The sequence below is a fragment of the Sporobolomyces koalae genome (genome assembly GCF_050403365.1).
Source record: "Sporobolomyces koalae JCM15063 DNA, S_koalae_JCM15063T_v1_ctg27, whole genome shotgun sequence".
NCBI classification, from domain to species: Eukaryota; Fungi; Basidiomycota; class Microbotryomycetes; order Sporidiobolales; family Sporidiobolaceae; genus Sporobolomyces; species Sporobolomyces koalae.
Genome location: NW_027481744.1, coordinates 137,877 through 160,943, shown reverse-complemented (window position 1 = coordinate 160,943; position 23,067 = coordinate 137,877). Strand labels below are relative to the sequence as shown.

The window sequence follows — 23,067 nt, the reverse complement described above, 5'->3', positions numbered from 1 at the left end:
TACTCAGACTGGCTGCTACATAATCTGCTTGTCGCCGATGAGTGCCATTCGCGTGTGACGCGTCGCTGTGTCGGCTCATAGCCTCGCACTAATACAATCTCTCCATTCACGCGCCGGTCTCGCTCGAGGCCCGCGTCTGTCTCAAGGTTTTCGCTCTGCATTGCTCTTGAGATCTTGATCCATGCTTCTGCTCTCGTCACGGCAATCGGGCGTGCATTCGTGGTCGGCGTCTGTGCTGGTGGTCTCTAGCTCGATGCTTCATTGTCTTTACGCCTTTCGCTTTGGCAACCTGATGCAGTTCTCGTTCTTTCCAGCACGGCTGCTGTCGTTCGACCTGGCTATTCCTTGAACGGTCTCCGAGAGAATCCTCGGGATACGGTTGCCTGTCGCCTGACCTGTGAACGGTACCTATCGCTCGCGCACCATATTCCGGTCGTCATTGGACACTGGTGCAGTGCAAGCTACATGCCTTGCGAAAGAGTACGGCCAGATATGATGACCCTGCGGAGTCGAGAAAGCGTCCAGGCCAAAGCGTCGATACCAGATTTCAAGACATGCTTCTTGTCCGCGCAGCTGTTTGCGCGCGGGCTCACGTAGCCAGTCAGGCTAACGACAAGTGTGTTCGCGATACCTCGCGGCCTAGTCCGAAGGACGAGCGTCATCACCCCGAGCGCGTCGAGAGCGAGAAGAGAATGAACGAGTCACGGCAGCAGCGGGATCGCCAGCGCGCCGTACCATGAGATTCCGGACTAGCAGATAGACCTGCCAAGTGCTCGGGACGGGACACCTGAAATGTAGCAGAGATGAGAGGAGACCGCGCAGCGAGTGTGTGAGTCGATCTCTTTCATCCTCGACCGCACCGCTCTCCGCCTCTGTCGACTCTTCGAAGGGACCAGTCGCTCTCGAGTTCAGTCGTCTGCTCTTGCTCGCCCAGCTCCGCCCGCCCTCGCGTCCTCCCTAGCAGCCCCACGACGATGTCCGGATTGGTTCTTCCCACGGCCTCCACCTCTCGAGCCACCTCGGCTGGTGCAGGATCGATCTCGCTCCCCAACGGACAATCTCAGCAGGGAAACGCGGCCGCTGGTGGACCGGTGGGCACGAGTGGCGACGAGACGGCGCTGGCGACGACGACGCAGGACAAGGGCAAAGCTGCTGACAAAGACGAGATCATCCCTGGAGTACAAGGCATCGTGCCTACTCTGCAGTAAGTAGCACGTTCCCTTCGAGCCCCTCCTCGATTGGCCCTCGAGATCTCTCTGCGAACCGCGACCGCGCGTCGGCTTGCGGGCCGATGGCTCCCCTGAGACCGCCCGAATCTCATTCGGCGCGTAATCACGTTCGACACCGGTTCACACACACACACGCACTTGTCGTCACTCCCATCCCGCTCTTCCCGAGCGAGAGTTGAGTTTCTCATCTGTTGTCGAGTTCCGGTGTTGACACGAAAGTGCTTGCCTTTCTGTCCCTCCTTCTTCGTCGTGCCCTCGTGTCTGTTCGTTGCGCGTTGCGTCCGAAGGAACATTGTCGCTACGGTCAATCTCGAGTGCAAACTCGATCTCAAGACGATCGCTCTGCACGCTCGAAATGCCGAATACTCGCCCAAGGTTCGTAGTCTCGTCCTCTTCGTTCGCTCTGAGAATCTGTGTCGCTGACCGTCTTATCCCATCATTCGTGCGCTGTCAGCGTTTCGCTGCGGTCATCATGCGAATTCGAGAACCCAAAACGACCGCATTGGTGTTTGCTTCTGGCAAGGTGGTCGTGACGGGAGCAAAGTCGGAAGACGACAGTCGGTTGGCAGCGAGGAAGTACGCTCGTATCATCCAAAAGTTGGGATTCGAGACCAAGTTTACCGACTTCAAGATTCAAAATATCGTCGGAAGTGTGAGTTCTTTTGACGTTTCATCTCACCGTCAGGGCAGTCAAGGTACTGACTCGTCGATGGAATTAAAAGTGTGATGTCAAGTTCCCGATTCGATTGGAAGGATTGGCTTTCTCTCACGGTCACTTCTCTTCTTACGAACCCGAAGTACGTTCTCCTCCATATCTCCCACGGATTGAGGCCTTTCTCCTGACGCCAGCGATTCTCTTCGCAGCTGTTCCCCGGTCTCATCTACCGAATGGTCAAGCCAAAGGTGGTCCTGTTGATCTTTGTTTCTGGCAAGATTGTTTTGACTGGTGCCAAGGTTGGTCCTCGCTTCTTGTCTTCTCGCAACTGGGATATTCCAGATCTAAACCATCCTTCTTACGTCACTTTTCTTCCAGTTCCGAGAAGAGATCTATCAGGCCTTTGCTCAGATCTATCCCGTTCTGAACGAATACCGCAAGCCTTAATCCAGCACTTCGCATCGTTCCGCTTTAACCACACTTCAGATACCCTGTACGCCTAGCTCCCTCGCATCTTCGTCTTGCGATCTCGAAGCAAAGAATCTCCGAACCTCGAAATGTCGGAAGAGAAAGATCCAAAAGCAAAAAGAGAAACTCCTTTTTCTTCAAAGACCTTCATCTCACACAATCTCGTTCTGCTCTGGCGGTCGATTCACATACCCTTCTCGGATCTTTCAAGACCATTCGTCTCTCGTTTTTACAACAAACAAATGCACAACTTTTTTCTCTTTCTTTCTGCGCGCAGAAACAAACAACCCAAAACAATTTCTCAACTGCCCGCCTGTCTTCTCTTCTTTGTTGTCAGCACCTCCCTTCCTTCTCTATCCTTGCCGCTTTTCCCAAGCCGCCGAAACTCCCTCTTCCCGAAGAAAACGTCCTCTTCATTGAGCTTCACGTTCCCTCTTTTCTCCATTTTCGTTTTCTATTATAGGGCTCTTTTTTTTTCTTCTTCTTGTACTTCCCCCCACCCATCCCTTGTCCTCCTTTGTCAGGAAAACCAAAACACCAAAAAAACCCTTCAATGAAAACCAAATAAAGCATTCAGAGAAACATCCTTTTCGACGCTTTTTCGATATCCCTTGAGCGTTTCATCGGCTCAGAGACTCTCGATCCTGAACCCATTTAGGAGTGTTTCCGTAGAAGCTCCAAGAGAAATCTTGAGAGAAAAAGGGTCCATTTCGTAGAGAGATAGAGAGAGAAAACATAAAGGGGAGAGAGAGAGAGAGAGAGAGATAGGACAAGGATAGTTGTAACATGCGAAAAAGAAAAGAAAGAGACGAGCAAGCTCTGGAAGATGAGAGCCTGATGAGGGTGAGGATGGGGAGTATACATTATGTCACAAGAAAGCAAAGAGCTCGTTGATTCAAAAGGGAGGTTTCGATACGACACCGACCTCATGCGGAAAAAAGTTGAGAGTTCTGTGCTTTCAGTTTCTCAAAGGGGTTGCCCTCCTCTTGACTCGAGCAGTGACGGTCGAACTCGAGGTTGAGGTCGGGAGGGGCAAACTCGTGCTCGTTCCCGTCAACGTTTTGCCTTGTGCCGAAGTTCGCGCGTTCTGTTCGACGGTCCAACTCGAGACCGGGAACGAACCGTTCGAGAACGGCGAGACGTCCGAAGGGACCGTACCGCACGACGAAGTGAGCTCGCCTTGGAGGGCCGAGATGAATGCATCGGCGTTCGCGGCCGAGTTCGTTCCGTTGATGCCGTAATCAGAAGGCTTGGGGATAGTGGCCGAATTGTTGGCCAACAACGTCGACCAAGAATACTGCGATTCCAGCCGAGGAAACGTCAGCCCTGCAAACAAGCGGTCTCGAAAGGGTGAGAAGACCTACTTGACTGTAGTCGAGACCGTTGGCGAGATCCTGTTGGGAAGTTTGGAGCTTGTAACTCCAGTAGAATCCTCCGGCGGACCAGGCCCACGTGACGAGTTGTTGTTCGTAGAAGGTCTTCTCGAACGATTGATCCTTGACGCCAGTGTAAATCTATGTGCACAGATTCCAAGTGAGGACGCTGACACAGGAGATAGTAGGATGTGGCTGAGAAGGATAAGGCTCACGCTCCACTCGTCAATGCAGATAGGGACAGGGTACTCGAGGTAGCGAGTAGCAGCCGTGCAGACTTGCGAAAGAATGTTGGCACTGCGATCGATATTTCAGCACAAGTTCTATCGAAACGATTCAGGGAGGGGAACCGAATACTTACGAGTTGTTTTGCGGCGGGAAGTTGCCACTGTGAGAACAAGACACGTTTTGAGTTAGTCCAGCAGGTCCACAGTCCGACTCAGGGAGGAACTCACGGGTAAGGGTGATCAACCATGACCATCGAAGGAGGGTTCGTCGCGTGAGCGGCGGTAAAGTCTAACGATAGAAGCCAATCTTGGTCAACCCTGATCCCTGACATGTTGGGCGATGACGGGGCATACGATACTCACCATACCAGTAAGAGAGGTTCGTGTAACCGTTTGTGATGATGGTCGCGACCGGCCAGGTCGAAGCTTGAATCGCTTGGTAGGATCCTACGGACGCGATTTTAAGGTCAGCCTTGATAAGCAGCCGCTCAGGAATCGCACGAGACACTTACGCTCGAAATAGTTCTCGAGTTGCTTAAGCTGGTCAGGAGTGTAAGGGCTGAGGGAGACGAGGTCAATTGCGCGTTCCAAATGCAGAACGCAGAGAAGAGCTCACCGAGGCTCATTGACGGGCTAAGTACGTACGCAGATTTCAAAGTCAGTTCACCGGGACCTGGCGGGAAGGAGACGAAAGAATCTACGAACCTCGATACCTGTGATGACCGAGCGGTAAGGCGAGTTCTCGACAAACTCGATCACGGCCTTGATCATCTCGTCACTGCGCAATTGACTCGCAGTCTCGGTGTTGGCATCACCGCCAAAGAACGAAGGAGTCGTCGTGAGGTGTCCAGAGGATTGTTCACCGTTCTGCGATCCCGGAACGCCGTGCATGTCGAGAACTAGCAATGCGAGAACCAGGGTCAATGCGAGAAGGAGTATGCGGGAATGAGACGCGGATCACGTACTGGCATACATGCCCCGATCGTAAGCCCAAGAGAGAACTCGGTTGATGTAGAACTGGTAGATGTCGGTGCGGTTGAGGTAAGGCTCGCCTTCAATAGTAGGGATCCAAGCCCAGTATCCGGTGGGGATTCGAAGTTGGTTGATACCCTGTCGTTCGAATATGCCTGTCAACTTCTTTCGACTCTGCCAGCTCAAAGAAGAATTGGATGACGCACGTTCTGGTGAAGCGTCTCGATGTCGGATTCAGTGACAAAGGTGTCAAAGTGTTGCACGAGCCTGTTCGATCGGAGCTTTCTGTCAGCTTGTAGCGCGCCAGGATGCGAGTGGGAGGCTTTCGGCTCACGCTTCTTCGCACTTGTCCTGACCGAGGAGCTGACTGGAAACCGCAGCTTGAAGAGTCAGCTGATACGCCCCGCGGCGATCATTATTGCGGTCTCGACTTACCAGAACGACCATTCGTCGAGTGTTGTAGCACCGGAACCGGGTGTAACCGCGTTGACAGTCGCATTGAACCAGTCGGGCTGTCGGTAGTCAAGAACACGGGTGAGCGGGGAAACAACTCGAGGGCGATAGAAAGGGTCGAAAAAAACCTACAACCATCCACTTCTCGAGAATGAGCCAACTTCCTGCAAAGCATGTCAATTTAGGTGTGAATACAATGGTCGGATTCGTTGTAAGGACTGGAGCGAGACTGACCCAAGCACATGCCGGCAGCCTTGTTTTGCGCCCAGTTCCAGGCGGGGAGATCGGTGGTCGTGAAGGTCGATCCCGACACCGCTCCGTGCGTGTCGTTCGAGGTCGTCACGCCATTGTTGTTGGTGCTACCTCCTTTCTTGCCCGTGTCCGAGTTGTCGTTCGATGCGCCGACCGAATTACTCTTTGAGTTGTGGTTCGCCGCTCGCGATCCAAGCACTCCTCCCAACACGGCTCCGAGCACGATCACGATCGCGACGATCGCTCCAATGATCCACCACAGCTTTGACTTTGAGCGTCGGTTCGTGGCACCGGATCCTCGTCCTCCCGCGTTCAACGGTGAAGTCGCGCCACTGCCATACTTCTCGTTACTCTCTCCTCGAGCGAGTCCCATACGTGATCCACTACATCGAGAGACACTGTTTGTCAGTCTCGTCATGATCGAAGAGAGGTAGGGTTGATTGATCGCGCGCGAGAGAGTAACAGGCCGACGAGGCACGACGTGAGGAAGGTTCGAGAGAGGAAGAGGCGTGCGAGCTTACTCGTTTGCAGAATTATAAGGTCCTGACATCGTCCGTAGTTCGAGTCTTGAGAGTCAGAACGTCGAATGGGCGATGAGCAGGAGGGCCCGAGGGAAAGGCATTTTTGGGGCAGGGGCCATCAAACATTCCTGCTGCGGAACTTCAAACGCGACTTGGCCGGGTCTCGGAATTTTGTCTCGCGCGCAGACATGTGGATTTCGCTTACCGAACGAGGACGTGAGCTTCTATACAATACAGTACAATGGCAACCACAAGGGAACGAAAATGGGGGTTCGTGAAAGAGTGAACAAAAGGAGAGAAGGTGAAAGAGACCGCGACCAAACATCAGTGCAAATGAGCGTTATGGGAAGAGAGTGTCTGCGAGGGCATCGTGGATCGGAAGCGCGGGGCTGGATATAGATAACGATAACGAGAACGTGAGGACAGAGATGGAGGGTATTTTGGGGTGTCGAGGCATCCAGAGGTTCTTCAACATCCTGTCAGCGAGTTCTTGGGGAACGAGTACCCGGCGGCATCCCAGGTCGTCAAGTTCGGGCTGTTGCAAGAGAAGAACACAGGTCAGGACGAGGAACAGGCGAGCCTTCGCGATTCCCGAGAAACTCACTTGGTATACGCGTTAAGGTGCCTACAGAAAGGAGCAGAGGAGAGCAAAGTGGTTCCGTCAGTGATGAAAAAAGAAGCTTGTGTGATAGGCAGGGATAGACTCACTTTTGGATGTAATCGCTTGTCGGCATGTTTGGAGGATCGCAACCAACATTCTCGGATCCTTCTCGTTGATACACCTGCGCGCGGGAGCGTAACGAGGACGTTCAGTCAAGGAGCCTTCCATCGTTCAGAGGGAATCACCAGCGCACTCGGACGTAATCGATCAACATCTTGCCGGGATACCGCAACTGGTTGTAGTTGATCGCTTGGAACGAATCCGAAATGCCCAAATTGAGAATGATAGACATGGGTTCCTCCGAGCTGTGCATGTCAACAGATTAGCTCGAGTCGAGGTAAAAGCGCACGAATGCAGCACCGCTGCTCACATCAAGCGTTGGCCAATGTTGACCTTGTCGTTGGGTCCGACCGCACCGGCCGTCATGGTCCACGAAGGCTTGCCGTCGGTTTGCCAGGTGACATAGCCGTCGTCTTCTCCGGGGTTCGATTCCCAACCGTACTGAACAGAGGCGGCGGATTTCGCGGGGAATCAATTGTCAAAGCAATAAATGATCACGAGCGGACGAAACTCACGGTTGCGAAGCCTCCTCCGTCGTGCTGATAGGCATCAGTGGGAGTCTCGGTGACTGCACTGCAAGCTTGTTGATAAACACCTCCCTGCATGGTGGCAAGTAACATGATCAGCTTTTGATCATGTACAAACGCGGTCTGACAAGTTACGGTGTAAGAGTTGAGCTCTGTCACAGACGGCGAGTGAACGGTGACCCAAGGCGTGGTGTTCTTGATCTCGTAGCCGTAGTCGAAAGGCGCGAATTGGGCCGATTGCGAGACTGCACCGACCAGTTTCGTCCCAGTCCACTCGACTTGACTGTACAAGAGATCGTGGGTTTCAGTTCTGCAGACCATCGGGAAAGCGAGACTGACGGGGGTGAACTCACGCTTCGATAATATCGATTTCGGGCGCACCTCGACCCACTTTGACGCTGGGTCCAGGGTGATCGCCTCCTGAGCAAGTACACGCGCTGTAAAGTCGAGCAAAGTCAGCAAAGCCGTCTAGAAAGGCCTGACACCCTCCGGAGAGCCACTTACGACAAGCGTTGGCCGGGGAGATACGACAACCTGCCCCCTTTCTCTCCCGAGTTGAGCGCCCCGGCAGGACCGTTGCCGTCTGGATTGAGTTGACCATCGAGCGTACCCGCGTCGCAGGTCGAGTACGAGCTAATACGCAATGCGGAATCAGTTCCCCGCTACGTTTGTGCGGAGTCGAAAACCTTTTCGAGAGTAGCTCACTATGGCCAAGTTCCATGGGTCGTCGCTCCGTAACCAGCACGTCCGAGGTTGCCCATCGTCCAAGCACTGCAATCGTGTTGATCAGCTTCTGATCGTCACCGCGAGCATGCGCGACAGGGACTCACCCGGGCCAGAAACCTCCAATATCGTTTGATCCAGGTAGCGAGATGTTGACCTCGATGTAGCCTCCGGTGAAACAGAACTTGTTCCATCTGTTGGTCGATACAGAGCTCCAATTCAGTAAAGCCGAAAGCCAAAAGCAGAGGAGTACAGCTCGAGACTCACGACTGGACCATCCCGGACCGGAAATTGAGATTGTGGATCGGCTCTTGCGTCAAGGTGAGGACCTAGAATGTACGAAAGTGTCGGTCAATCCCAGGAACGATGCCAATCGAGCTGCGATCAAATTGCTTACGAGATTGCCTCCTTCTGTGGTTGCTGCGTCCGGGTCGTACCCTGAAGGGTTTTGTGAAAGCAAGCTCGTCAACTTTATGGTGTTCACGCAAGAAATATCACAGACGAACGCACATTCGTAGTCTCCAGTAGCCCAGTAATGCAGCTGTTTTGGTGATGAAGAGGGCGCGAAGCGAGTCAGCCGCCCGCCTGACCAAATCAGCCCGATTCGTCACTTACGTCAACTGCTTCCCAGAAAGGATCGTCTCCAGGCCAGAATGTCCGACCCTCGGTGTTGAACTATATGCGTGGCGCAAGTTAATATGCCATTCCGAATTTGATGCTCCGGCATGCGAGAGACGGAAGAACGTACCTCGTCCGAAAAGACCAACACATACTTCTGCTTGTCGAACCCAGTCCTCGTCAACGCAGACTCTGGCGTGTCCTTGTCGATCAGACTTGGGAGACCGGGGATGTTGGGCACTTGGCCACTCGCGTTGATACCGCCAATGTTGTACGCTCCGTAGGTCGACTGAGTCTTGCTGAACGCCCACTGGATGATTGGGTAGCCGGCAAACAGGACGATCAGTCCCGCGACGAGGACGAGGATGCCGGCGACGTTGAGCCATCCGCGTAGCGAGAACGCTGTACACGAGACGTGGTCGTCGTACTTGTCCGACGGTGACGGGTTGTGCAGCTTGTCGTCAAGTTCTGCGTCACGCGCAGTGAACACGGGCGCATGTCGAGTCGGCCCTGCGATGAGTGGTGCGGCCGCGGCGACCCCTCCTCCTGCTGCCGCTGCCGCCTTGATTCCCATCGACGACATACGCGGGGTCGATGCGCCCGAGTGTCCCGAAGACGATGGTGGCTGATTCAAACTCGCGAATGGGCTCGGCAGGCTCGAGTTACGCGCGCTGTAGCGATTCTGAAGCGACTGCATGCTTGGGCTCAATGCTTGTCCTTGCTGAGGTCCATTGTACGCATACGGCCCGTAACCGCCACCAATCTGTCCCGTCATGACGCCTTGAGCCTGGTCATGCTGCTCACCGCTCGACCCGCTGTCGTACCTCTCGCGAGGGGAGTGCTGTCCGTCGTAGAAAGGGTTCGGGGGTACTTGTTGTTGCGCGGAGTACTGGGGGTGACGCGAGTACTGCGGCGAGTGAGGATCCTGTCGATCGAGATTCGAGTACCCGGCTCCCGTCGGGTTCAGCTGAGGAGGTCGCGACATGGGGACGAGTCGAGAACGCGCGCGTGCGAGATTGGCAGCTGCGGAGGAAAAGTTGGAGCAGAACGCGTTCGGTGTCTAGTCTGAGGCGTAGTCCTTGGTCAGTTCGGCTCGTAGAGCGGGCGCGTGCGCGAGCGCGTGAAGGGGCTCGTGAGACTCACATCGAGAGCGCCGAGCAAGGAGCGCGCGAGCGGGGTTCTCCACGACTCGGTGAGCGGCACGAAGCTGCGTCTATACGCCTATCCGGAGTGACGACGAGGCACTGTAGCGATTTGCGACTGTCTGGCGGCAGCTGGGCGGCCGAATTGAGAGTGGGACCGGGAAGTGCCTTTCGTGTTCAGTGATTTGAAAACGAGTGATGCGAGGGTTGGGCGGTCCTGCGAGCGCGTTCTACTCTGTCTGTACTGTCCTGTTGGGCGAACAACTCGACAGGTCGGAGGCTTGGAGTGATGAGCGCAAGGGATATCCGCAGGTCGCGAGCGCGCGCGCGCGAGGATTATGGCTCGAGCAAGCAATTCGCTCGTCCCATTCTTCCAAGGCGCGTAGATCGATCAGCTTTCGACACACAACCTATTGCGTTCAGCGCGACACTGCAGAAATTTGTAGAAGAAATGCGGGAATCACGTACAGCAGGCGGTCAGAACTCAGCTCGAGTCGAGCTCACAACGTCACGCAACACATTTGCCTGTCCCCCTTGATTCGATCGCTCGAGTTTTGGACCCGAGCGACAGGGATTGGCGATAGGTGATCACTTGAGCGGTGCTATCGCTTGAGAGGTTATTGCGATTTTCAAGTCAGGACAATCTACGTAGGTCGTTGAGCTGGGCCTACTTTTTCGACCTACGGATCAACTCCGGCATTCTCTTGGCAGGTGGCGATCTAAAGGGCAAAATTGCTTCAAGCGCCGTTTCCCGGCGATACGGACCAGCGTTGACCGGTGTTACAGCTCGGTCCCTTGCGGAGGAACCCTACAGATCGCATTCCAATCCATCGAGGGCACTAGGTCGGATGCCCTCTGACAAGGATCAGCGCGTACTTCTCATACGCTCTCGTCGCTGCGTGGAGCTATCGCGGATGCTCGGAAGAAGAGAAATTGTGAGCTGGCAGAGTATGAATCTTCTCTTGCTTTCCTCCTCTTGACCGCATCTACATTTCCATCTGGAAATCATGGCTTTGGAAGTGACGAATCAACTCCAATCGCGTGTCTCTCCACCATGGTCTCTCTCCACCATGTTGAATTCGTTCGCTACGGTATCGTTAAGAATGACTTTGTCATGATCAAGGGTACCTGCCCTGGAACTGTCAAGCGTGTCGTCACCCTCAGGAAGACCCTCTTCAAGCACACCTCGCGTCGTGCTCTCGAGAAGAGTAAGATTTTTCTTGTTTTACTGTTTTCCATCTCTCTTCGACTTTACTGACTCTGCCAAACACCTACTCACCCTCTACAGTCACTTTGAAGCTGGTGGACACGGCACGTCTCGCTCCATCTCTTCTGTGTATTCTGCAAAAAATGCTGACTCTGCTCTTTGACTCGTTTCACAGTCGTCCAAGTTCGGTCACGGTCGCTTCCAGACGATCGCCGAGAAGAACGCCTTCCAAGGTCAACTCAAGATCAAGTCGGCTTAAGCTGCTCCGAGCTTTACGGGAAGGCAGATGCAGGAAGGTTCGAGTTGGTCGTAGTTTTATGTTTCCCTACTCTTCAGACGCAACGAGAAGCCCTACCCTTCCTTCATCGCCTCATTTTTGATCTCATTGATCTTTGTGAACGAATTGCTGAGAGCACAAGCCGGTACAGCCCGAGTCGACTGTTGCCGGCCTTTCGCTAGAGGGAGTAAGACAGTGTCGCACCGCCTCGAGGCTCGAGCGCTCCTCGTGACCTTCTCTCTCGTGATCGTCGTTTCTTCGGCCTCGGACCTCCTCGCTCCCACCGAGACACGTTCCCCGCGCCTTTGTCCTACCTTGTCGCTCTCTCTCTCTCCTTCTCTCTCTCTTTCTCGTCACTTTTCCCATCCATCTCACTTTCATCTTCACTTTGACGTCTCGCTACCTCACCTCGAGACCCTCTTTCGCATTCTTCAGCCGATGCTTCTTCAATCTGTGCTCCCGCTCACGCCTTCTCGCCCGCGCTCGTGTTCGTTCTCGCCTTCGTCCATCTCTGTCGCCGCCCCCTGCTCCAGCGCTCACCTCACCTCGCGTCTGGAACTTCTGTCTCCGCGTCCACTGATGCCCGCTCTCGTTCCCATCCGCCTCATTCCTGCCACTTCCCCTGCCGCCACCTCCCCTTGCTCCGTCGACCTCTGCTGCGTCGATCTCTGCTGCAGCATCCTCGAACCGCGTCTTGATCCTGTATAGCTGCTCTTGTCTCCGAGACCACTACTTTATCGAGCACGGGATTACCGGGGAAGCTGCCCGGAAATACATCAGAGATGACCTCCGGGGAACACCAGCGAATTGCTTGTGATGCTGCCAGCGAAGCGTGGGGTTTCGACCGTCAACGCGATTCCGGCATCCATCTGACCTTTGGCTCGGCGCGTATCGTCTCTTCCATGCGAACCCAACGCCAATTTCTCTGTCCTTCGGAGACAGCGGAGCTCATTTCCTCGAACTTGTTTCTTCTGCAAGGAGGATTGTGGCGATCGGTCTCGAGTCATTCACGGTGGATGCAAAGGGTTTCCTGGAGGACATGTTGCACGGATGCACACCGAAGGAGAAATCTGCTTCGCCAGGGACAGACGACGAAGTCGCCATTGATTACAGGCAAAGGCGATCTCACCAGGGCCCTCCGATGGCACCTCGACGGGGTCGGAACGGAGGTAGAGCCTCGACGAGATCCCCTTTGCCGATGACCAATGACGACTTGCTCGTCTTGTCCCGGGTGAAGCAGATTTCTCCTTCGGGGTGCATCCATAGTGAAGGTCTCGAGACTCATCGCCACAATCCTTCGTGCAAAAGAAACAAGTTCGAGGAAACGAGCTCCGCTGTTCTGGACGGATAACGGAACTGGCGGTTCGGTCCGTTTCGAGGGAGCGAGGCGCCCCAAGCCAAACGCCAGATGAGTCCTGAAGTCGCGTTCACAGTCGAAACCCCACGTTCACAGTCGAAACCCCACGCTTCGTTGGCAGTATCGATACCAACCTGCTCGTAGTCCCGGACGGAGGTCATCCTTGATGTTTTTCCAGGCAGGCTCACCGGTCATTCCGTACTTGATGAAGTAGTGGTCTCGTGGGCGAGAGTACCGATACAGGATCAAGATGCGGTCCGATGATACTGCAGCAGAGGTCGACGGAGCCTCGTGACATTGCACCACGACAGAAGATACGAGAGCACGAATCTGAATTAGTCGACCAGTCGGTTCCCTGGATTCCCCTCCTTTTCTTCCTCGTGTATCCCCCCTTTCCACCTCGCCGCCACAACCCATAGCTGCACAAACCTGGCTTCCATTCGTTGGCTCACAGCTCACAGACGGTAACATTCATGTTGACTCCGTAATCCGATAGCCTACTTGCCCCTGTCAGTCTGTCATTGTCACTCCAAGCCTGAGCTCACTCGAACTGTACCCCGACTGCTTACTACACGTGTCACGCATGTGGACAGGCATTGCAAGACAACAGAGAATTCCACAATGCAACGGTCCGAGCGCTGAGAAACGAAATACATAGGTACAACATCTTACTTGATCGCGATTTTTCAGGTTTACGACGTAGATTGGAGTTCCGACTCGGCGTGATCAAATTGAGACGGATCCCATATGCCCGGCCGATAGCTCGGTACTGTTCTTGGCGAATTGTCCAATCCAGGTCTCCTGAGCGGTGGCAGAGGACTATGATCCGGCTTTACATGATATCAAGGCTCATCATACTTGCCCGACATGTCACGAGGCAGGAGGGGCACAATCGGAACACGCGTGCGCGCGGCCTTATCAGCCTCTGTGCCGAATAGTGGGGAAAAGGGGGGCGAGTCCTGGCTCCCACCCTCTTCCTCAGCTCCACTCCATATTCCAAGCTTCACTTCCAGCACCTTTTCAGCAATCGCGAACCGAAATCGAGAATCATAGAAGCTTCTCACATCGTAGGGGAATCTCATGCCTGTTGTCAGATTGGGGACCGCGTGGGTTGACTCTCTCACGGCAACGCTTGCAGATCATCAGCATGGGATCGAACACCTCTGTTCCCGCCGCTTCCGCTTCTACTACTCACGAGAAGAAATACACGGCTCAGGCCCAGCGTTCGCCCGAGTCTGCTGCCGAATTGCTCGCGGCTCTCTCGCTCCGATCCTCGTCTCCTGCCTCGGGTAGGTTCGTCCTGTCGCATGTACAGAAGTCTCGATAGCTGACCCTCTCGATTCGCGAACAGCTTCGGGTCACGTCACGACGGATCTCATCGACACCTGGCACCATGCGTTCGCTTCCTCGCCCAAGAACCGCCTCGCTTCGACCGTGCTCAGCAAGACGAACTGGACTGAAGCAATCATCAACAATTCGCGTCCCATTGCTGATCAGCAGGCGAGCTCCACGAGGTGTCAAACCGACCATCTCGGCATCTTCCTTTTACTAACCTCGGCTGTGCAATCAATGACAGATCTTCAACACCAAGCTGTCGCTCGAGGGTAACCCAGTGACAAACCAGAAGAGCTCCGGCCGCTGCTGGCTCTTTGCATTCACCAACAATGTGCGAATCGAGGTATGCAGCATCATCGTCGTTGTCAGCCCGTTCCCAAATGGAGACTTATACTGCAGATCGTGCACGACTGTAGATGATGAAAAAGTACGACCTCGAAGAGTTCCAGCTCTCACAGTCGTACCTGTTCTTCGTCGATTCGCTTTCCAAGGCAAACTACTTCTTGGAGCAAATGCTGGACCTTGCCGATACTCCCCTCGATGACCGTCTCGTTCAAGTCTTGCTCAGCGAGCCCGAGAACGACGGTGGTCAGTGGGACATGATTGTCGGACTGGTCAACACGTTTGGACTTGTCCCGCAAGCGGGTGCGTCTATCGCTGCTTTTTCTTTTCCGGGAAGCGTCGTACTGACTTCGACTGGAACCATATGATAGTGTACCCTGAATCTTTTAACTCGTCGGCGACGGGCAAGCTCGACACGCTCCTGACGTCGAAGCTGCGCGAGTATGCTATCGAGCTCCGATCGTTGTTCGATGGCGCAATGAAGAGTCTCGACGAGCTCTCGGGCAAGTCGTATGCCGAGAAGAAGTCGCTCGCTATCCAGTCGGCACGCAAGCGCAAAGAGGACCAGATGTCTGAAATGTACAGGATCTTGGCCATTACTCTCGGCGCCCCCCCGAAGCCCGACGAATCGTTCGTGTGGGAGTACTATTCAAAAGACAAGAAATACCACCGTGTCGAGACGACTCCAGTCTCGTTCTACAAGGACTACTGCCTGATTGACGCTTCGCGCAACATCTCGTTGATCGACGACCCTCGCAACGAGTATGATGCGCTGTACACGGTCGACCGTCTCGGGTCCGTCGTTGGCCAGCGCCCCGTCACATACGTCAACGCCGGTGCCGAGAAGCTCAAGGAGACCGCGATCAAGCTGCTCAAGGCCGATCACGCCGTCTGGTTCGGCTGTGACGTTGGCAAGTCGTCGTCGAATGCTGCGGGCTTGATGGACGCCGACCTGTGGAACCTCGAAGACGCGTTTGGTACCACGCTCGGACTCGACAAGGCTGCAAGGCTGCGCACGGGCGACTCGGCCATGACCCACGCAATGTTGATCACCGCAGTGCACCTCGAAAAGTGAGGATTGAACGTCTATCTTTTTCTTAGTCTCTAGACTGACTGAAAGTCGTCCGTCTGCACAGCGGCAAACCCGTCAGGTGGCGCGTCGAGAACTCGTGGGGACCGGACGCATGCACCAAGGTTGGTCATTCTTGTTCTGAATGCCGCCTATGAGTAGTATCTGACCCATATCTGCGATTCTACACAGGGATACATGTGCATGACGGACGAGTGGTTCACCGAGCATGTCTTCCAAGTTGTCGCGCCGCGTAACTTTATCGACAAAAAGCTTGTCGACCTCTTTGACCACGGCAAACCTGCTGTTCTGCCTCGCTGGGTGAGCATCTTTCTCGCTGCCGATAGTGCGCCTGCCAAAATGAATCGAAAGAATCCGAGCTGACAAAGATCATTCCGCAGGATCCCATGGGTGCTCTCGCCTAGAAATTCATTTAGGGTCTTTTGTATTTGTATTTGTCTTGCCTTCATTTCTCCGCTGCAGTAAATTCTTCATGATTGTCCGTATTGAGAGAGCGCCATCGTCGGTGGCGAATCTATTCACTATGATACCTCCGGTCAGATGCGCTCGTTCCGCCTTCGCTTTGCACATCCGGGATTTCTTTGACCCTGAAAGGAGCCAAGCGGTACCCTTTCTGACTTACAATCACAAAGTCTCAATCAACAAGAACCGCGCGCGTGTGCGAGCACCGCCTCTTCCCGATGTTCAACAAGAGTTTGCTTTGTCTTGGAACGCGAGTGCACAGAAATTGAGCATGTTTCGACGCGCAACGGCTTGAAAGCCTAATGAAAGCTATCGTGAATTCAAGGAGATTCCGAGGCAGGCAGAAACCAATAAGGCGCTTGACACTTGGGTCGAGACTCGGGATCCATGCATTGAAACGGGGAAGGTTGAATGATCAGCGCTCAGGGCGCGCAGATCTGCGATCTACGCGTTGTACTTAAATAGTCCAGATTGGCGCATGAAAAGGGTGCAAGGTGGAAAGCTTCAGCTGCTTTGGCAGCGGGAACATGCACAGGCGAGCCGAGCCAAGCGAGGGATTTGTGATCGGCATTGAACGAGGCGACAGGCGCAAGCGAGAGCCGCGAGGAATGTGCAGTTCTTTTGACGCGTCGTGCGACGCGCGCGCGCGTGCAGCCGAGGTTTTTCCGAGATTGTCTCTGCTCCCTGGCTTGCTCTTTCCTTTTTCTCATCGTTCGCCATCTTCGTCCCCGCCGGGTTTCCTTTCTCTTCCGCCGTGCTTGTTCTCGTCTCGTCTCGTCTGCCTCTAAACCGCTAGTCGGTCGCCCTCTTGCCCTGCCTTCTCGTCCTTCTCCCGAAACGCCCTCGCCCACCTTTCAACGCGCCCGCGCTCCCTTCGCCCCTTCTCCGCGCAACCTCCTCCAACCGCTCGCCCCACAAGATGCATTTCTCTACCGTATTCACTGCGCTCACGCTCGTCGCATCGGCCGTCTCGGCGAAGCAGCACTGTCACCGTCGCCATCACTTGGCCGCGTCGTCGTCAGTCTCGACCTCCGCAGCAAAGCAATCTAGTGCCGCCGTCGCGGCTTTCAAGCAGGACGACTCTGATTCGTCCTCTGGCTCGTCTTCAAGCAATTCAAACAGCTCGTGGAACTCGAACAACAGCGCTGGCAGCAGCAAGGGTTCGTCGGCTACCGCGTCGGCCGTCGGATCCTCCTCGTCTTCGTCCTCCTCCTCGTCTTCCTCCTCCTCGTCCTCTTCGTCGTCCTCGTCTTACAACCTGTCGGGTTGCAGCAAGAACAACATCTTTGTCGGATTCTTGCCCGACGACGGTACGTTCGATCACATCCCCGCACAGTCCGCTTTTACTGATCTCTTTCCCCGCTCATCTCACGTGTCTGTAGGCTCCGGTGGAGGAAGCTCGCAGACCATCTTCGAGATCAACTCGGCGATTGGCCAGACTTCGGCTGCGCAGGGATGGTACGCCCAGGCTCATGCAGGCACCTTGTTCGATGGCTCCCAATTTAGCTACCGCAAGGACCAGATTGTCAAGTCCGGCGTGTTCCAGCGTGAGTCTTGCATTGCGTGGTCGCTTCGAATTCGGTGGTCCGTTGGATGATTTCGGGGTCAGGAACTGACTTGAAGCTTTCCTCCGGCTACAGCCGCGGTCATGCCCATCGGAGGATGGTGGGGACTCACGTACTCGGACAACCAACAAGCTGTCGCGATCTGCAAGGTCATGAAGCAGTACACCGACCTCGGTGTCGAAGTCTGGCTTCGATTCGCCCACGAAGGTGAGCTCGCAAAGGGAAAGAGGGTCTCGATGAAGTCGAGACTGACAGTAATCCGATGTTGCAGTCAATTACTACCAATCTGACGGTACCTACCAAGGAACGGTCGATGACTTCAAGGAAGGATGGGACGTCGTGGCCAAGGCATGCAGGAACATTGCCCCTCAAGTCAAGGTACATCCCTTCAATCTCTCTTCTCGCCATTCATTTCGCTGACATGCTGTGCATTTCGATAGATGTTCTTTACTCCGAATGTCGCGTCGCTCTCCGAGTACCAAAAGTTCTACCCCGACGACCATTCGACCGTCGACCTCATCGGCATGTGAGTCGGGATCGTCGTTCATTGGTCTTCGTCCAGCCGCTAATTCTTTTCCGCGCAGTGACTACTATCCCAAGTCGACTTCGGGCAACTCGTTCGTCGATGTCATGAAGCCGTTCCACGATGCCTACACGTCGTCGAGCGGACCTCACTTCGCAATCGGTGAGATTGGACTCGGAGTCTCCGCCGACATGAACAGCCGTCTCGCTTGGTTCAAGGACATGACGAGTGCCGAGACCAAGTCTGCGATGCCTCACTACGTCGCCGTCTCGTGGTTCAACTACGTAAGCTTGCCTCTCTTCAGACCCTCCTGGTCCCCTTCTGGTCTGACCCGTAGCTCGCTCTGCCACAGTACAAGGACAACTACTCGTACAAAATTGCCGCTGACTCGGGTGATTGGGCTACCAAGCAATACTTGGCTTAAACCGACATCCTTTCTTGTCGGTTCAAAAATCCTTCAATATTCCCTTCGGCGCTAGGGCACATTTCGACATCTATTCTTCGCACTCGCAATATGGGCATCACATCTCTTTGGGCACCACGGCTTCTCTTCCCGGCAAACTTCACGACCAGCATACCGGCACAACTCGCTCGCTCTTCTCTCTCTCTCTTTCGGTTTCATTTCGGGTTATTTTCGACAAAGCACGGTTGTTTTCTATCACCATGTATCCACACTCTTTTCGTCAACTTCTTTTCCCCCCTCCTTGCTTCAACCTCTCGCTCCTCAAGTTTCGATCTCGAATTAGCAGACTGGATCTGCCAAGATCGAGACGAGACGCGATCACGAAGGTCATCGCAAGGAGGGCAGCACTCTTTTCTCGAAGGAAGAATCGCAAAACTGGTTTTTGCCACTTCTCTCCGCTTCTCTTTTTCTATTGCTGGCTACGACCTTTCTTATCACGATTTCTTCCTCATCTTTCTTGATTTACGGGTTTCATTTCGGAATGCAACTTGATTGGTTTCGGGTTTTCTTAGCCTTGATGGCGGGAAACCCTCGCAAATTGTCCTGGTCTCCTATTGAGCTCTCGCTCTCGCGGCTGTCCGTTCTGCGGTGCGCACTATGTCTCGAGAGTATCCCGGGAGTCGTTGCCGAGGGCAGATGGGGCAGTTGGGACGGACAATGGTGTAGTCCCGAAACGGGATCAGGCCCGTGCGTTTCGTATTATACCTGGTACTGCATGTCGACGACTTGCTCACAAAGAGATCCCGAAGGTTTTTGAGCAAGCGTGGGCCGTTTCCGTCTGCGATGCTGACCGCTTGCAAGTGTTCGCCTCTCTGCAGCGTCGCTACGCAGGGCCGCCCGTCCACACAGACTCGTTTTGATCATTTGGTTCCCGTCGAGAGAGTTTCAACTTGGCACATCGTTCACTTGACTCATGGTCCGTTGGCCTCGGGAGAGCTTTGTTCTCGGTTGACGCGACGCACATAGTCACACACCCAAATCTGTTTACATTACCTGAGCTCTCTCTCTCTCTCTCACGCTCGCCTGTCCAGCATACGTCGACGATTCAGACCACCTGGATGTCGTGGGCTAGGCGGAACGAGCGCATCTGATCGGACGCAGTGAATAGATTCGCCGGTAACGATGGCGCTCTTTGAATCCAGACAAAGATGAAAGACTATACTGCAGAGGGAAAATGGAGGCAAGGCAAATATAAAGAACCCTAGGTGAATCTAGGCGAGAGCTCCCATGGGATCCTGCGGAGTGACCTTTGTCAGCTCGGACGTTCTTTTTGGACCATTATGGCTGGCGCGCTAACGGCCAATAGAAGCGAGAATCGAGGGAAGATCCTCACCCAGCGAGGCAGGACAACAGGTTTGCCGTGGTCAAAGAGGTCAATAAGCTTTTTGTCGATAAAGTCACGCGGCGCGACAACTTGGAAGACATGCTCGGTGAACCACTCGTCCGACATGCACATGTATCCCTGTACAGAGTTGCAGATATAGCTCTGGCACGGGTCATAGGCGGCATCCAGCACAGGAATGACTAACCTTGGTGCCTGCCTCGGATCCCCATGAGTTCTCGACACGCCACCTGATGGGTTTGTCGCTGCGCAGACGGACAACCTTCAGTCAGCCTACAGATTTCGCAAGAATTAGATGTTCGGTCCTCACTTTTCAAGGTGCACAGCCGTAATCAACATTGCGTGGGTCATGGCCGAGTCGCCCGTGCGCAGCCTTGCAGCCTTGTCGAGTCCGAGCGTGGTATCAAATGCGTCCTTGAGGTTCCACAAATCGGCGTCCATCAGGCCCGTAGCACGCGACGACGACTTGCCAACGTCGCAGCCGAACCAGACGGCGTGATCAGCCTTGAGCAGCTTGATCGCGGTCTCCTTGAGCTTCTCGGCACCTGCGTTGACGTATGAGACGGGGCGCTGACCAACGACGGATCCGAGACGGTCGACCGAGTACAGCGCATCGTACTCGTGGCGAGGGTCGTCGATCAACGAGATGTTGCGCGAGGCGTCAATCAGGCAGTGGTCCTTGTAGAACGAGATTGGAGTCGTTTCGACACGGTGGTATTTCTTGTCTTTTGAATAGTACTCCCACACGAATGGTTCGTCGGGCTTTGGGGGCGCGCCGAGAGTAATGGCCAAGATCCTGTACACTTCCGACATTTGGTCCTCCTTGCGCTTGCGTGCCGACTGGATTGCGAGCGACTTCTTCTCGGTATACGACTTGCCCGAGAGCTCGCCGAGACTCTTCATGGCGGCATCGAACAGCGATCGGAGCTCGACGGCATACTCGCGCAGCTTCGAAGTCAGGAACACATCGAGCTCGCGCGTCGACGACGAGGTGAACGATTCGGGGTACGCTATCATATGAGCTCATTCGTGATCAGCACAATGTTGCCAGGGAAATTTCGGCAATAGACGCACTCGCTTGCGGGACAAGTCCAAACGTATCGACCAGTCCGACAATCATGTCCCACTGACCTCCGTCTTGCTCGGGGTCGCTGAACAAGACTTGCACGAGACGGTCGTCGAGGGGAGTATCGGCAAGGTCTAGCATCTGCTCCAAGAAATAGTTTGCCTTGGAGAGCGAATCGACGAAGAATAGGTACGACTGCGAGAGCTGGAACTCTTCGAGGTCGTACTTTTTCATCATCTACGGTCGTGCACGAGCCTCACTGTCAAATTCGACCCGGGATCGGGCTGACAGTGACGATGATGATGCATACCTCGATTCGCACATTGTTGGTGAATGCAAATAGCCAGCAGCGACCAGACCTCTTCTGGTCTGTCACTGGGTTGCCCTCGAGCGAGATCTTGGTGTTGAAAATCTGTCATCGATCGCACAGTCGAGGTTATCATGGGATGATACCGAGATGATCAGCTTGACCACTCATGGGGCTCGCCTGCTGATCAGCAACAGTGCGTGATCTGTTGATGATCGCCTCGGCCCAATCCGTCTTGCTGAGTACGGTCGAAGCGAGGCGGTTCTTGGCCGAAGAAGCGAACGCGTCGTGCCAGGTGTCGATAAGATCCGTCGTGACGTGTCCCGAGGCTGTCAGCGAATCAAGAGAGCCAGCCACTAGAAAGTCGATACAGGCGATAGGACGAATTTTACCCGAGGCAGGGGACGACGATTGGAGGGAGAGCGCCGCGGGCCCTTCGGCAGCAGACTCGGGCGAGGGCTGGCCCTGCACCGTGGGTTTCTCCTCGTAGGTGCTGTCGGCGGGGGCGGCGGAAATAGAGGCTTTGGTACCCATGCTGATCGAGGGAATCAAACCATGCGGTCTACAATCCGACAATAGATAACGGGCAGAGGAATCCCCTTACGAATGGTGAGGCTTCGATGATTCTCGAATTCGGGCTACAAGTGCGAAAAGGGTGCTGCGAGTCGCGCGGTGAAGGTGCAGAGGGAACAAAGAAGAGAGAGGACTCCAGCGAATTGTGCCCCTTTTCCCCACTTCGGCTCGAATGCGCTCAAATTGGATCAAAGGCTGCGATCAGGCCGCGTGCACATGCGTCTTCCGAGTGTGCCCTTCCTGCCTGTTGACTCGTCAAGACACCTCTTCCGGACAAAGGAATGCTCGAGACTTGGTACAGCTCGCTCACACTACCACGGAATCGTGCAGGAGACCAGGCGTCGTCCATTATTGTTCCGAGCTATAGGGCATATCTTGCACGGATGTACACGATAGACAGAGGAAGGGAGATCGCCGGATTGACTCGGCAAGTGAAGAGGGTTCAAGCTGTTGAGGGCGTATTTCACTTCGGCTTAAGCATCTGCCTTTCGAGTGGAAGAAGGGGTCCGAGCTCACCTGGGAAGCCCGGAAGCCAGGAGGGACTTGTTTGTTCGAGACGACGGGGACCGGGTTGACTTGTCGTACATTGTGTTCGGTGGAATAGGGAGGGGAAGAGACTGAGAGATGGCGACTGACTTGGGGAATCAGAGCGACGACGAGGACGACTGTCCCCTGCCCATGGCTCTTGCTTCCCATCCTCTTCTCTTCGTAGTCATCGCCTTGCGTCCAGTTGCCCGTACCCCACCCAATCGCGTCTTTATTCTGTACTAGAAAGAGCATCGATGCCTAGAGGGGAACCTCTGGACACAGGCAGAACGGCATCGACTTCGTCATGTCATGGGTAAGATACGTTCCTCCATTGGCAAAGGCAATCTCGTCGAGGCTCTTCGCTCGCGACTCAACGAGATCGGGACGGAGGAAGAGCTGAACCCAGACGCGGTCGCTCTTCTCGCCCAGGTCGACTTCGGGAAGGAGAAGAGAGGGGATGTCTCGTCGGCGACAAAGCGTCACGGGGGAGAGCTCAACCAGGCGGTCCCACAGAAGAGTGAGCATCATCCAGGCTTAGCTCGTTGCCGTGATCTAGAGGTGAAGGAAGGCTTCGTATTTAAGAAAACGACCATGAGCCGAGTCTACCATTCTCGAAATCAGGGAGAGCCGGCCAATCGGGACGAGTATTACCGATGCGGTGTGAACAGGACGAGGGTCTACGGGGGGTTGACGTGATAGTTTCGCTGCGACACTAGGTGCGCGCTGGGGCTGCGTCACTACGTGCGCGC

The 23,067-nt window shown here is 54.6% G+C and overlaps 7 protein-coding genes across 7 annotated transcripts; 4 read left to right on the top strand and 3 right to left on the bottom strand.

Annotated features, from left to right (window-relative positions):
• Positions 1-974: 974 nt before the first annotated feature.
• SPT15 (TATA-binding protein) lies at positions 975-2,331 on the top strand (the record flags this gene model as incomplete). The annotated part of the gene is made up of 6 exons (XM_076679822.1): positions 975-1,204; positions 1,517-1,604; positions 1,684-1,881; positions 1,952-2,026; positions 2,094-2,183; positions 2,263-2,331. The coding sequence occupies 6 exons, from the start codon at positions 975-977 to the stop codon at positions 2,329-2,331; spliced, it is 750 nt and encodes a 249-aa protein (XP_076533093.1).
• Positions 2,332-3,310: 979 nt separating this feature from the next.
• On the bottom strand, positions 3,311-6,002 carry JCM15063_004890 (glycoside hydrolase family 5 protein; the record flags this gene model as incomplete). The annotated part of the gene is made up of 15 exons (XM_076679821.1): positions 3,311-3,649; positions 3,717-3,866; positions 3,941-4,022; positions 4,087-4,113; positions 4,181-4,241; positions 4,316-4,399; positions 4,465-4,511; positions 4,569-4,585; positions 4,658-4,851; positions 4,918-5,062; positions 5,131-5,191; positions 5,259-5,291; positions 5,360-5,436; positions 5,510-5,541; positions 5,612-6,002. The coding sequence occupies 15 exons, from the start codon at positions 6,000-6,002 to the stop codon at positions 3,311-3,313; spliced, it is 1,740 nt and encodes a 579-aa protein (XP_076533092.1).
• Positions 6,003-6,618: 616 nt separating this feature from the next.
• Positions 6,619-9,724, bottom strand: JCM15063_004889 (uncharacterized protein; the record flags this gene model as incomplete). The annotated part of the gene is made up of 16 exons (XM_076679820.1): positions 6,619-6,685; positions 6,755-6,775; positions 6,859-6,932; positions 7,005-7,116; positions 7,182-7,312; positions 7,387-7,470; positions 7,534-7,681; positions 7,752-7,835; positions 7,903-8,031; positions 8,104-8,169; positions 8,229-8,315; positions 8,389-8,450; positions 8,519-8,559; positions 8,632-8,662; positions 8,737-8,796; positions 8,870-9,724. The coding sequence occupies 16 exons, from the start codon at positions 9,722-9,724 to the stop codon at positions 6,619-6,621; spliced, it is 2,052 nt and encodes a 683-aa protein (XP_076533091.1).
• Positions 9,725-10,935: 1,211 nt separating this feature from the next.
• Positions 10,936-11,347, top strand: JCM15063_004888 (uncharacterized protein; the record flags this gene model as incomplete). The annotated part of the gene is made up of 3 exons (XM_076679819.1): positions 10,936-11,089; positions 11,170-11,192; positions 11,264-11,347. 3 exons carry the CDS (start codon positions 10,936-10,938, stop codon positions 11,345-11,347), a joined length of 261 nt encoding a protein of 86 aa, XP_076533090.1.
• Positions 11,348-13,869: 2,522 nt separating this feature from the next.
• On the top strand, positions 13,870-15,893 carry JCM15063_004887 (C1 family peptidase; the record flags this gene model as incomplete). The annotated part of the gene is made up of 8 exons (XM_076679818.1): positions 13,870-14,011; positions 14,074-14,222; positions 14,299-14,400; positions 14,474-14,702; positions 14,771-15,470; positions 15,536-15,593; positions 15,661-15,789; positions 15,870-15,893. 8 exons carry the CDS (start codon positions 13,870-13,872, stop codon positions 15,891-15,893), a joined length of 1,533 nt encoding a protein of 510 aa, XP_076533089.1.
• A 977-nt stretch (positions 15,894-16,870) lies between these two features.
• On the top strand, positions 16,871-18,463 carry JCM15063_004886 (uncharacterized protein; the record flags this gene model as incomplete). Its single annotated transcript, XM_076679817.1, has 7 exons — positions 16,871-17,261; positions 17,334-17,498; positions 17,592-17,723; positions 17,788-17,894; positions 17,957-18,042; positions 18,101-18,323; positions 18,392-18,463. 7 exons carry the CDS (start codon positions 16,871-16,873, stop codon positions 18,461-18,463), a joined length of 1,176 nt encoding a protein of 391 aa, XP_076533088.1.
• Positions 18,464-19,713: 1,250 nt separating this feature from the next.
• JCM15063_004885 (C1 family peptidase) lies at positions 19,714-21,751 on the bottom strand (the record flags this gene model as incomplete). The annotated part of the gene is made up of 8 exons (XM_076679816.1): positions 19,714-19,737; positions 19,836-19,964; positions 20,032-20,089; positions 20,155-20,854; positions 20,919-21,147; positions 21,221-21,322; positions 21,398-21,546; positions 21,610-21,751. 8 exons carry the CDS (start codon positions 21,749-21,751, stop codon positions 19,714-19,716), a joined length of 1,533 nt encoding a protein of 510 aa, XP_076533087.1.
• Positions 21,752-23,067: the final 1,316 nt, after the last annotated feature.